The sequence below is a fragment of the Cupressus sempervirens genome, chromosome 4, assembly GCF_028749045.1.
Source record: "Cupressus sempervirens isolate cs-2001-9-10 chromosome 4, ASM2874904v1, whole genome shotgun sequence".
Lineage (NCBI taxonomy): Eukaryota > Viridiplantae > Streptophyta > Pinopsida > Cupressales > Cupressaceae > Cupressus > Cupressus sempervirens.
This window is the reverse complement of record NC_143121.1, coordinates 773,273,953-773,288,775: the sequence shown is the minus strand read 5'-3', so window position 1 is coordinate 773,288,775 and position 14,823 is coordinate 773,273,953. Positions and strand designations below refer to the sequence as shown.

Below are 14,823 nucleotides of genomic sequence, written 5' to 3'. Positions count from 1 at the left end.
AGCATACAATAACGATTTTCTGCAAACCATAGTGGTTTTGCATGTTGGTGATAAGTCACTTAGTAAAAGCAAGTTATTAAGAGACGGAGTACTTGGAGACCCTAGAGATAGAGATTGGTGCCGGTTTTGGTATGGCTAATTTTCAAAAATGGGAGATTACATCTAGAGATGCTTTTTAATATAATTTAATCATTTTCAAAAAGTATGATGACACAGAACTTTTTTTTAAAAATAATAAAGTTTAATTTTTATTTTTTTTTAATTAGTAAACGACTGAAGCCTTGTATTATAATTTAATAAATAAATAAATTACATGGATTCTTCATTCAAACAGGCACTGGAATGAAAGAACAGAGTAAGAAAACCTCTAGTCTTGCCTGGGACCAAAATCCTATACTATACAGAATAAAAAGGGCATACCCCAATTTACATCATCTCTTTTAATTTTACATAAAAGTGTTTTAATCAAAATATTTCCTTGCGAAGATGAGAAACAAGGTCACTCTAGCCCACAACTACAAATTTCCTTTCTAGATTTCAATATTTGGCTGGAAATTGTATCAAAAACACTACTCACTTCCATATAAGGTTAGATGTCAACTTATAAGATCATATAAATAACAAAAACTGAAATTTTCATACTTTCTGATGATAAAAGTACTCTATACTTCTAAGTATTAATTGATCTAACATGTCTTTTAAAGAAACGTTCTCACTTATAATTTACATGTTTCCTATCTTTTGACGATCTAGGAGTTTGCTCCCTTAATTTAGATGCTTCTACCCTTTCTAAGATGATGCATATCAGCTCATGATGACAATACCTGATCAAAATCAGATAGGGAAGGATAAAACATAAGTTCCTTTTTCCCTTGATTTGTATGAAATCATTTGTCAATATTGTTAATACTTCATGTTGTAGAAACTAACAATTCTTATTCTTGACCCTTTTGTTTACTGACTCTAAAATTAATTTAGCTACTTCTCGCTTGACCTTTATGTTTGATGATATAATATTCTATCTTGCATCCATTAAAAACCATTCTTCATTCTTAAAAAAATTTAAAACCTGCTGACTATCTGATGTTATTTATAAGTTTGGGTTTTTATCTTTTGCATACATAATAGATTTAATAGAATTCTATTTTAATCCCTTTTTAGGTGCAAAATATAACATTGTTTTCCATCCTTACTCTATTTCGAAATACTACCAATAGAGATGAAATTAAACAAACTTCATTATACTTTATCAGTGATCTACCAAAAGGATATCGAAAACAAGAGAGCAAAAGACAATGGTAGCAAAGTTACTGATATATTAATATATTTACAATTTTCTCCATACCCGAAACATAACTATAAGATGATTACAAACAAGGAAGACCAAAAAGAAGAAGAGGTAACAAGGAAAAATAACCTAAAGGCCCAAGACCTACTAGAGGACCTAAATAAACAAAAGGGGCCTATGACCACATGGAATTGCATGAACTGAATCAAAACCAAAATCCTGCATACAAGTGTCACAATCTTATCAAAATAAGATAACAGTCGAAGCAAGATAACCCGTGCCCAAACAACGAAGGAGGAAACTATGAGACCTAATCTAAAAATGTCTAAAATAGATATAGGCAAAAAGGCACAAAAGGAATAACAAGAAGAAAAAAACCTCCCACAAGTGTCTGAGTTGATCAAAATTTAACATCTGAAAACACCAGAGGACACCAACAAACTTAATCTTTCTTTTTATAACAAAGTTTAATATTATCTTTTAAGTTTAAAATTAAAATTTTATTGAAGCATTAAAAAGTGAAAAATTAGATTTATTAAGAAAATGAAAATTTGAAAAAAAATATATATATATATAACTAAAGGACACTTTCGTCCAAAGGTCTCCCCGATCAAATTACTTTGGCTTCTCCAAATGGTTTTTGGACCCAAATTCTTGATAGGGTATTCCATTCATGTGTAGGAAATGTCATAAGAATAGTCATCTTGCTACGAGGTGCTCTTCTGATAAGGTTAGATCGAAGAAATCACCTTCTTGGTGGTTGAAGATTTTGGACCATCACTATACGGTTCAGAAGGCTTCCAAGGATGAGGATGAGGTGAGCCCTTCTTAGAATGATACCTCTTTGGCAAATGACTATGTTGACGTCTTTGATGATATGAATGTTGTCTCTAAGGAGGCTTTGATTCATAATGTTATAATGTTGATGTTATCCCATCTTCTGTTGCTAACTTTGTCCAGAGTTTTGTTTAAGGTGTTGATTCAGTAGTAGTATCTCCTGATGTTGTGGGTATTGAGGCCCATGTTTCTTCTGCAAGGGTTTTGGGGGTTAGTTGTGGTGCTACCCCTTTCCCCCGTTGGATATTCTTGTGGTCTGCCCTAGTTCTTCTGGTTTGCCTTTGGATTGGCAAATGGCTGCCAAAAAGGTGGAGGATGGATGGACATCAATTAAAGGTTTAAAAGTCAAATCTTCCAACCTTTGTTTGATATGTCTTTATGTTCTTAAAAGATTGGAACAAAATGTAAATCTTGATGGTCTTTGGTATTTTTCTAAGCTGTTTTTTCACCCTCTTGTTGGAGACTTTGGTGTGTCCCTCTAGTTTGTCGGGTGGTGTTCCACAATTGTTTTAAGATCCTTCATTGTTATATCTTTTGTCTCTTTGTACAAGGTTTCGAGTCCTTTCAAAACTTGTTTTTACTTAATCAAAAAACTAAAAGACACTTTCATGCAAAAAAATCAATTTTAGGTGACAAAGGACTTATATAGATGATTCAAAGCACTTTGCATAATCTCCTCATTTATTTTTAGCATGGAGAACTCAAAGTTTTAACATTGATTTTGTTCCAATAAATTCCAATCAAACTATGATTTGAAGTAGCACCAAAATATGACGTAAACCACTTATTTTTCAAAATCCGAATCAAACTTTTTTCAGAAAATAAAAAAATTTATTCATATAAATAGAATTATCTAAGCTCCTTTTGCTATTAATACTCATTAAACAATTATATACACATTAGCATGGTATACCATGTGAATTGATATATACAAATGTATATTACCAAAATAACTATATATGTGTTGATATCTAATTTTGAGTATAGAGTTTTTAACATAGACTGATTTGACTTCTCATAAGAACTTACATGTCATAAGATACATGTGTATATTACCAAACAACTATATATATATAGATTTTTAATTTTGAGTCTAAACATTTGAACGATTAGAATGATTATTGTAGGGTTCTTTGTTTTCTCCAAAATAAATAAATCAAGACTTTGATATCTTACTCTGCTAGAACATATCATGACAAATAAATAAGGCAACTTAGTTAAATCCTCAATTTTAGGGGGAATAAATCATTGCACATGCTATTAAAAATCACTAATAATTTAAATTTTGATAGTATTTTATTATATTAATTATAAACTACATAGTTTCCCCCTTCCGGATCATTTATAGTAGTGCATAATATTTGATTCTAAAATTAGTGTAATAATTATTATATATTTGACTCATCAAAATCTATTCAGTGATGCACATAGAAAGGTCGGGTCATATTGAAATCTCAATTTAGAACAAATTTATTGGTTGCTTCAACACCATTTCTCATGCCCCCCATAATTAAGATGATTGAACTCATTAGCTGCTTTGACACTATCTCACATGCTCCCATAATTTAGGATTATTGAGGGCCCTTCAAATTTTGTTGATGATCGCCATTGCTCCTACCAGTCCTCGGTTTAGGATTTTACAAAGGTCGAAAAGAAAATTGCAAGGACAAAATTACAACTTTTTCCTACACTAATTCCACATTGACCTTGCTTTTATCCTAAAATCAACACTATTTATGAACACTATTTCTAAATGATTAGTCATTTTCATGAGATTTTTATAGAGTTTTGTAATCTTTGCAATGATGTTTTACATCTTTCTCTATTTTAACATGGTTTTAATGCACTTTACATGCAAAAAAGACATTGAAAATCAGATCAACAATCGCTCAAACAATTTTTCCGAGCATCAAAAAAAATTTCGGGAAAAAATTAGCTTGCTCTAGGATTCAAGATTAATTGGGTATAATCTAGACTTTTCATATTCTGCTTCTATGTTACTTAAAATACACAAATGTCAAATGTTAATGTGTCCAACAATCCGAATTCAAAAATCACTACACATTTCATATTAGATTATCATTATATAATATTGATAATTTAACTCTGATAAACATGCCAAAAGATATGTGTTGCCAACTTATGCAAATTTTTGTAATGGTCTAATAAGAGTGGAAAAGATTAGCATGGATGTATCCTTATAAGATATTTGAGAAGGCTCAAGATACACAATGGCTTCTACTAATCCCAACAATTGAATTGATGATACACAAGGATCTTTTATTACTAATATGGTTACCTCTTTAACATAACATTGGTAAGTAAATCATTATACTACAAGAAAGTGAATAATTAATCACTGATGAGCCTTTCTGGAGAGGCGGAGCAAATTAATCAAAGGACTATACTGGCTATCATGAGAGTGGAAAAGATTAGCATGGATGCCTCCTTATAAGATATTGGAGAAGGCTCAAGATACGCAGTGGCTTCCACTAATCCCAACAATTGAATTGATGGTATACAAGGATCGCTTATTACTAATCCGATGACCCCTTTAACATAATAGTGGTTAATAAATCATTATACTACAAGAAAGTGAATAATTGATCATTGATGAACCTTTCTAGAGAGGCAGAGCAAATTAATCAAAGGACTATACCGGCTATCATTATCATTACAAACAGTGTTTTGTACAATGATAGTAGAGGATAAGAATCGAAGTTTTTTTTATAACACCTTACACCCTGCATTAAAAGAGGGATAAAAAAATTATTAAATACCAAAGCGAACAAGACAACAGAGGAAACAGAGCACTAAAGAGCTTTACCCTGGTCAACAAGTTGAGCCAACTTATGAGATAAGTCAGGTGGAAGCATCCTATGATGAACAATGTTCCAATCCAAGGCATGCTCGAAGGCCCATTTAGCCAAGCAATCAGCCACACTATTCCACTCTCAAGGGATATGCATAAAAGACACAGGATCCAAAGAATTGCATAACTGAGTGATCTATTGAATAACCAAAGTCAAATGCCAATACACATCCACAAGCTTCCATCTATTCAATAAATTCACAACCACCTACGAGTCAGTCTCACAAATAATTCTTCTCTAGCCCCGTTGACGGCACTGTTCCACTATAACCAAGATAGCAAAGGCTTCCATGAGGTTATTTGTATGATAACCCTTGTAGATAGAAAACAAAAACTGAACATCACTAGAGCTATCATGCCCAACTCCCCAATGCCAAACGGTCCAAGATTTCCCCAAGACGAGCCATCAGTGTTAATTTTAAGAACGCTAGCCTGGGGAGGAGTCCAATGCCCCTCACGATTAACACACTGAGAGCGTTGCCTAGCTTTATTCCCAAAGCATCTGTGGAGGAGAGAGGGAGCACCACCTTGTAGAGGAAAGGCATGAGTAAATACCAACATCTCTAGGGTCCAAACTGCCACCAAAGTCACATTTAGCCAAGAGTGTTCCATGAAGAGAGTTAGCAATTTTCCCCCATAGGGGTCTGATCCCCAGCTACACATCATGAAAGATCCTCCTACTTCTCTCAAGCCAGACATTCCATAAAATAAGGGAAGGTCGATAGTCCAAACAACCTAAAGAAAAGAGGTCTTGCAAGGGGGATGGCCCAAACAATCCCAAAACTCAAAAAGGAAGAAACATGTCAGCACGTGCATCCCCACACACTCCACCAAAAGTGCCAAATCTGGTTGACAAAGGCACTAGAAAAAAAGGTGGGAAACAGTCTCTTCACTATTGCAGCATAAGACACAGATGGGGGCCCCTGGAAGCCTCTCTTGCAAAGATTCTCCCAAGTAAGATAGCGATTGTAAACCAAAATCCAAAGGAAAAAAATTACACTTAGGCCAAGAAAAGTTATTCCAAGCTTTCTTCCATCAAGAGACCTCCACCTCGCCAAATAGTTGCTTAGTCAATGCAAGGTAACCTGAAGAAACAAAATACTTGCTAGAAGAAGCACCTCCCCAAGCCAAAACATCAAGTTCCTGTAGAGAACTGCACTCCCTAGGAGCCAAGATCTGAGAAAACTCCAATCAATCCTCCAGAGAGCCACCCGGCAGCCAATCAGAAGAATTCTTCCATCTGTAACCAACAGCATGGCCCAGGTTATGAGCCTCCTTATAATGAGCCACCTTATTCCATCCAGTAGAAAGGAAAAAATCACAAAGAGCCTATAAGTGCAGATGTGAGGACAAGAGAGGAGGATGCCCATTCCAGGAATAACTCCAAAATAGAACCTCAGTGCCTCTATTACAAATCCAAAAAAGACTTCTCTTCACCAGGAGAGCCTCAATCTTGAGGATATTCCACACCATAGAGCCTCTTCCCTCAAGAGGAAACCCGAAAACATTTGAACGCTCAACGCCAGGGAAATACTTGTGTGACAAGATACGGACCCAAAGCTGAGACTGACTAGAACACCAACGCCAATAAAGCTTGGCAAAAAGGGCTTGATTGTACAATATAGCAGAACGAAGGTCAAGGCCTCCTTCCCTTTTTGGCCTACAGACAGTATCCCAATTGATGAGGCTCCATTTAGTATTTTGCAAATTGCCGCTCCAAAGAAATTGGTGGGAACTTAAAGGGAGACTTCTTGGGGACAGCAACATAAGAGTCATTCATCTCCCTGGTCACAACAGAGGGAATACAAGACAAGATCGTATTCTCCTCAATCTCCGCTGGACGCAAGTCATCTGAAAAAAGAGCAGAGTAAAACTGAATAGCTTCCCTAGACAGCTTGAGAGGAGGTAAGATGCGTCCCAACAAAAGTAACAAGAGAAGATATGTAACTCCTGTTACATCAAGCCTGGACGGATTTACGGAAAAATGCGGTGTTCTTGTCCCCTTCTTGAAGCCAGTCAACAAGTGTCTTCTATTTCCAATAAATTTCTTCTCTAAGATCCCACTCTGCTAAATCACTAGTAGCTTGGGATTCCGCTAGACCAAGAGCTTCAGAAAAAACCCAAATCCCAAATCTGCCTATTAATGACCTCAAGACGATCCTGAGCCCTCTTCTTCATAGTGTGGAGATTACCAAAACAATTCCTGTTCCAATACTTCAACTTCCTTTTTACATACTGTAATTTTTTAGAGGAGGAGAACATAGCAGTGTCATAGGCAGGGCCTCCCTGTCTCCACCAGTAAGCCATTAAATTAGGGAGAGATTTTGCAGGAGACATCAATTTCTGGTTGAAAGACTTTGGAGATGGCAGCATACACTAGCCAGAAGAACCCTGTGGAATGAGAAGTTTCCAGGGATAACTCTGGGCCCGAAGATGTGTCTCTATCTCCAAAAGTTAAAACGTATTTTAGGGGGTAAGAGACAGGTTTCCTCGAAACTATGGTAAAAAGAAAATAATATAAGTCAGAGAAATAATGTTTAAAGTGAAGGATACAGTTATTATATATTCTTCCGTAAATAAAAGACTAGAAGCTGGAAAGCCAATTTCACATTGTCAGATTAGTCAGAAAAATAATGATCAAAATAGTGGTACAGTTGTTATATATTCTTACATATAAAAAAGCCAGAAGTTGGAAAGCCAGTTTAGCAGAATAACATGTCAGAGAAACAGTTGAATAGATTGGAGCTAGTTCAAGGATAGAAAGAAGTTTAAACCCATATTTCAAACATACCAGAACCGAATTACATCCAACAGAGTAGATATTGCTTTTACCCATTTATTTATTGAAAAAAAAACTCAAATTTTGAAACAGATTTTTATGCACTGAAAGAAGGCTCAATGGTTTGAACAGATAAACAGCTGAATTTTATAGACAGATGGGAACAATAAAAAATGATTAAATTAAAATATTAACAGTTTTTACATGCAAAATCAATCCACTCTCAAAATGGCCAGAGTTGCCTCGTGTTTCATAAGAAGCCACTCCTAATTTTCAAGTTGGTCATGTTCAACAGTTGTAAAATCTTTTCTAGACATAAAATATAACTGAAAGCTTGTCATATCCCTGAATACATGAACAAATCCCAACGGTGAGCTCTTAACAAGCAAGCAGCTCAAACTGCCTCTCATTATTTGATACCAAGCCTGACATCAGACTATTGAAACAACATGCATGATATATTATAATATGAAAAGAAGATTATCTACAGAGATGAAAGGATTCTGAAATCTGTTAAAAGGCTAGAAATGAATTCCCTTGTCCCCAGTGGTGACACCAGATTCCACCACCTCTGCCAAGGATAGGGGGTCATCCCGGTGTTGATTATTTGCTGATTTGACTATTTGTGTTCAATTTTTGATGTTCCAATTCAATACAATGTTCAAGTATTTACTCTTTCACATCTTTATATCTTATATTGCAATAAATCTTTTCATAACTAGCTTTTTAAGTACCATATGTATAATATATACAGCCCCCACCCCACCCCCGGTCCCCCCACCGTCCCCAAATTAAGGCCCCTTTGTCCCTGTCCCGGAAACTTGTCCCCTCGTTCCCCTGTCCCCTGTCCCCCAGGGTGGTGTAACTATGGAAAATAGTCTCTTAGAATATTGCCAGTGCACAAGATATTGTCAAGAGTGCACAAGACCCACCGAGTAACAAATGATCAATTTCATGGTACGTGATAAGTTGAGCTTAGCTGCTGGGCCAAGCGGGCTGTCAGATCAGAAAAGCATAAAATTATTTATACTAAAACAAAAAATAAATGGAATGCTCTATGCAGCACAGTGAGCTCTGCATTACAAAGATAGCAGACTACATAGTTTGGATGCTACGGTGTGAGTTAAGGAATAACTACAAATAATTGGAAGCCAAGTTATTCTGCTCTTTCAAATTAGATGATCCATAAAGCCATAACATGTTTTCAGATAGGAACTGTTTGATGTTAGGTTTCTTTAAGGCGCTTGATTTCTATGAGTTTTCTAGGGCAATCATAATGTATGTAGCTGGAAAAAGTGGGATTGAGGACCAGCCTAAACTCGGGTAGAAACCACCTGTACATGTAAAATGCCAAGCATTACAGTGTCTTGGGTCCCACTGGGGCCATCTGCTACTGTGAAATCTTCTGCAATAAATAATGCCTTCACCAACAGTTTACAGGCAACCTGTCCTAATGAGACCTTGACCACACTTTGCCTTTCTAGGCAGTAGACTGCAAAGAAAACATAACATTCACTCTGTGCCTGCCCCAGCAACCATGTCTTGGTGATTTCAAAAGGCCAAATTGCCTGTACAGGTAATGCAATCAATATAACAAAATAAAATTGTTAAAACAAAATCAAATCCATAGACTCCTGCACCTTTCACATCTGGAAACTTGCTTAAAAGAAAAATCAAGTGAACAGAAATTTCAAACTGGTTTTTAGATGGGAAAAGTTGATGTGACTAGTTTTTCGGGCAGTTCAAACTTGTTTTTTCTGGCAGGAGGCGGGATTGTCAAGGCAAGACAAACTATCTGCCACTTTTTGCACTGGAAACTCACATATTTCGTCAGACATGAGATAATTTGCCATCTGAAAGGTACTACAAACATAGCTTATGGCATAACTATATCAAATCTGTTAAAATTGACTAACAAGCAAAGAAAGAATTGTTTCCAACTATAACTCCAACATGTCAAATGTCCAACAATACAAGTTTGTCAAAGTTTGCACATGCAGAAAAATGTGCGTCAAAAGGTTTTCGTGCTCCTCAAAATTAGTCCAAGACAAAACTGTTCATCTTTGGTCTTCAGCAATTTTCTTCTAATAAATTGACATCAATTTTGAACTGTAATTAAGAATATAATGTCACGGTCAAACTCTGTGCAAACATGGCTTAAGATGACCTTAGCAAAGACCTCGTGAGACCAGAAATCTGGAAAAATCCACAAAAGATATCATTCAAGTTACTACAGAGAGGATAATTACTAATAAATGTCTCAAACACCTATTAAAAGTCAGATTTTGGTAACAAACATTTGCTCCCACAATAAAATAAACAATGTGAATATAGCACATAAAAATATAAACTAACCAAAAAAAAATTCTGATGTGCCAATCTCTAGATTATATAAGGAAGCTTGTTGTACAGACCCGTACCAATAGGCCACTAAACAAACTCTAGATTTAACACACTGCTAAAATATATTGCTGAAATAAAAGAAATAATAGTGCCAATGTATTCATTCAATGAAAACCAAATGTTTTTACAAATGATATGGCAAATTTCAGCACCAAAACATTATGACATAGCACATTACAGAGAAACCCTAATTGGCTGTATACAATTGAGAACTTGTTGCAACTACAGATTGAAAAGAAGAACCTGGATTGATCAAATACTAGAGACTGACTGCTGAGGATGATATGGTGAAAGTGCAACTCCAACTGAAACTCCAAATCAGCAATTAAGCACAAATGAAAGGACTGAAATATCCTTCCCACAGCTGCAATAATTCAGGTGATCTCTCACACCCTCAAAATTGCGTACCGATTGAGAGTTTTTGTTCTTAATGGCCAATTGTGACTATTTGCAAAAACCCTAGGCTCCACAACGCACGTAAGCAAAAATCAATAATAAGTCTCGATGATAGACAATGAGCCCTCAATGCCTATTTATTCTTTTTTCCTTGATAGGTTGGCCTCCCTTTTTTTTAGTTGTTCTCTGCTTCTTCCAGCAACCTCTAGAAGCGCTTTTTTTTTTTTAATTTATAAAGTTACCTTATAATATATATTTTTTAATTGATAACTTTATAATTAATTCCTCCCAAAAGCAATAAATAAAAAAAATGGGACATTACATGTCCGCCCCTCCTAAAATTGCTTGGCCTCAAGCAATCTTAATGCTGGATGCTGCAAAATCACTTCTCCCTCCCAAGTAGCATCTTCAATAGGCAAATCTTTCCACTTAACTAGATACTATTTGATTACTCTCCTGCGAAGCTGCTTCTCTCTACTATCCAAAATGAATTCTGGCACTAAGATCAATTTCCCTTCATCATCCAAGGGAGGTAATACTGCAGAAGGCATCACATTCTGACCCAACACCTTTTTGAGACGTGATACATGAAACACATTGTGTACTCGACTATCTGTGGGAAGCTCCAACTCATAAGCCACCTCACCAACTCGTTTGATGATCTTGAATGGTCCATAATAGCGTGGCTTGAGTTTCTCTGTACTACTCTTCTTGAGAGTGGACTGCTTATATGGCTGCAACAAGAGGTAAACCATATCATTTACCTCAAAACTACGCTCAGTCTTCTTCTTGTCTGCATACTGTTTTTGCTGGTTCTAAGCTCTAGCAATGTTGTTTTTGAGAGTAGCAACTATATCCTTACTTTCCTGTAATAGTTCACTTGCACGAGGTACTCAACTGTCTCCCAACAACAAATCTAAGAAACTAGGTGCCATGAAGGGTGTCATTTGTATAGTCATATGATATGTAGTATTGTAACAATACTCACGGAGATATATCCATCTGACCCAAGCTCATTGTTGATCTGCCACATAATTCCTCAAATACCCTTCCACCCATTTGTTTATAATCTCTGTTTGACCATCAGTCTGTGGGTGATAACTGGCACTAGGTGTAAGCTCAGTGCCAGACAACTGAAATATCTCTAGACAACCGAAATATCTCCTGCCAAAAGTGACTCATGAAGCGGCTGTCCCTGTCACTCACAATGCTCTGAGGTAACCCGTGTAATCTAAAAATCTCCCTGAAGAAGACCTCTGCCACCTGAGTTGCTGAGTATGTAGTAGCGATAGGGAAGAAGTGAGCATATTTTGTCAGCCTATCCACCATCACATAGATACAATCACGCCCCTAGGCCCTAGGCAAGCCCGTAATAAAATCCATAGAGATGCACTCCCACTTCCTGTCAGGAATAAGAAGTGGCTATAGGAGCCCTACTGGATAAGTGTGCTCTTATTTGTTCTGCTGGCAAACATGACACTCACGCACATACTGCAAAACATCAGCCTTAAGTCCCTTCCAAGTGAATCGTTCCCGTACTAACCTGTAAGTCTTGAAATACCCAGGATGGCCTGCTGTAGGTGCATTATGGAATGCTCTCAAAATCAACTGCTTCACTTTCGATCCTGGGACTAAGTAAATCCTGTTCTTGTAAATGATCAAATCATCTATGAGAGTGTATCTGGTGTTGATTGTTGTCCCCTCCACTATAGAAGAGGCCCACGTGTCTTTGGCATATTCTGCTACAATCAAGTGTCGCCAATCCTCTGATATCCGAATCATAGAAGTGAGGTGTGGCCTACGGGATAAAGCATCTGCAACAATATTCTGTGTCCCCTTAACATATGTGATATCAAAATCATATGCCTGTAACTTACTCACCCACTTCTGCTAACGATCATTCAGGTCCTGCTGTCCCAAAAAGTGCTTCAAACTATTATGATCAGTTTTAATACAAAATTTGCTGCCCACAAGATACTGTCTGAATTTAGCCAAGGCGTGCATGATGGCTAGCATCTCCTTATCATATATGTTGAATGATCTCTCAGCCCCTCTGAGTTTCCTACTCTCATAAGCTATAGGATGCTTGTCCTGCATGAGTACAGCACCAACTCCCTCTCCAGAAGCATCACATTGAAGCTCAAATGGCTTCGTGAAATCAGGCAATGCTAATACTGGGCATGTAGTCATTATTTCCTTGAACTGCATAAAACACTCCTGTACCTCCCAAGTCCACACAAATGCCCCTTTCTTCAACAAATCTGTCATGGGTACTGCATGTCGTGAGTAGCCACTAACAAACCTGTGATAGAATCCACATAGACCAAGGAACCCTCTTAACTGTGTAAGGTTCTCTAGTGGTGGCCAATCAACAATAGCACAGATCTTTTCAGGATCCATTCGCACTCCTTCTGCACTAATGATGTGTCCAAGATACAACAATTTTGTCATCTCCAAATCACATTTGGACTCCTTGGCATACAAGGACTCGCTCTGTAAAATGCTTAATATTGTCTCCAAGTGCTCTAAATGTTCCTACCATGTCCTGCTATAGATCAAAATATCATCAAAGAACACTAGCACAAATTTCCTCAACTGATGGTGGAAGACCTTGTTCATAGTGGACTGAAAAGTGGCAAGTGCATTAGTCAAACCAAAAGGCATGACTACAAACTCAAAATGCCCATAATGACATCTGAAAGCAGTTTTTTCAATATCCTGCTCTCAAACTCTGATCTGGTGATAGCCTGATCTCAAATCAATTTTTGTGAAATAACAAGCCCCATGCAATTCGTCTATCAGCTCATCGATGCGTGGGATGGGATACTTGTTCTTTATAGTTCTCTTATTGAACACCCTATAATCAATACACATTCGTAGAGTTCAATCCTTCTTTTTTACCAAAAAAGCAGAAGATGCAAAAGGTGACTTACTTGGTCTGATGTGTCCCATTGCTAGCAATTCGTTGATGGTCCTCTCGATCTCATCTTTGAGTCGTTTTGGGTCCCGGTATGGTGTGATCATGACAGGCTTAGCACCTTCCTCCAACTCGATAATGTGCTCAATACCTCTGTCTGGTGGCCTGCCTGGTGGAATCTCGCTGAATACCTTCCCATACTTGATTCTCAATTTTTGAATATCTAGATGATATTCAGTCTTATGTTGCTCCCCCTGGGTAGGCATCAAGGCACATATTGTTGCCCACTCTATATTATTATGCCTGGCTAATCTCTCCAACCGCTTAAATGAGATAGTCCTAACATCACCATTATGGATAGCCTTCAGCACATGAGTCCTACCATCCACCATGAATCGTATTTCCATATCCTCCAATCTCAGGGTAACCTCCTTCAAAGAATGTAGCCATTGCATCCCAAGTACTATGTCCATGTCACTCATGTTGACCACATGATAGTCTGCCTTAAACTCATAGTTGTTCAGGCGCAAAGGTAGATCTCGCACCATCCTATCACAACGAAGAGTATATCCATCATCTACTTTAACTCTTAGTCCCTCAAACTCCTCAATAGTGAGTCCACGCCTCTACACAAATTGTGCATCAATGAAATTATGCGTGGCACCTGTATCCAACAGAGTAATAATCTTTTGTCCTGCCAAGACTCCTCGAAATCTAAAAGATCCCTCTCTTTGAATACTAGACAGACGTGCCTCCTGTAAATGTATCTCTGGAGCCTCTTTTTTCTCAGCACGATCTACCTCTTGTTCACCCTCTACCTCATCAGGATCCTCATCATGGTGCTCTGAGATGTCTGAATCTGAACCTTCATAATAAACCCACATCACCCGGTTAGCCTTCCCCTTCTTCTTACGCAGGTCATTAAGTGTTTCCTTATCACAAGGTGCAGCTAGCTTGTCTTTTGAGTCACTAACCTTCTCTTTACCCTTGCTGAATTCTCCTTTGTTATCTCTAAATGATGAAGAACCCTTTGAACTAAACCGGTTTGCTGGAGCTGCAAGTTCCATACTGCGGGCTTTCTTCATGGCTTCCTGTAATGTAGGAGGATCAAAGGCCTTTACCCACCCCTTAAGTGGTTCAGTTAATCCCTCTATGAATAAAATGACTAGCCTCCTTTCTGAAATGTCAGGCACCATCACTGCAAGCTTCTGGAAGTCATTGATAAATTGTTCTAAGCCTCCTGACTGTCTCAACTGGGCTAACTCCCAGAAATAAACTTCAGGATTTTTTTTATCAAACCTTTCTATCAATCTATCCACAAACTCTTGATA

General features: G+C 37.3%; 1 protein-coding gene across 3 annotated transcripts in view; it reads right to left on the bottom strand.

Annotated features, from left to right (window-relative positions):
- Positions 1-4,766: 4,766 nt before the first annotated feature.
- The window catches only part of LOC149563664 (calvin cycle protein CP12-3, chloroplastic-like), a 30,321-nt gene continuing 20,264 nt past the window's right edge, over positions 4,767-14,823 (bottom strand). For 2 of the 3 annotated variants that reach the window (XM_089826825.1, XM_089826826.1), the window contains exon 2: positions 9,636-9,972. In XM_089826825.1, coding sequence (XP_089682951.1) covers positions 9,875-9,972 — 98 coding nt within the window. In that variant the 3' untranslated portion in view covers positions 9,636-9,874. Of the gene's footprint in view, positions 4,870-4,952; positions 7,494-9,635; positions 9,973-14,823 lie in introns of those variants that run through there. The other variant, XR_016364110.1, reaches the window with a different exon arrangement.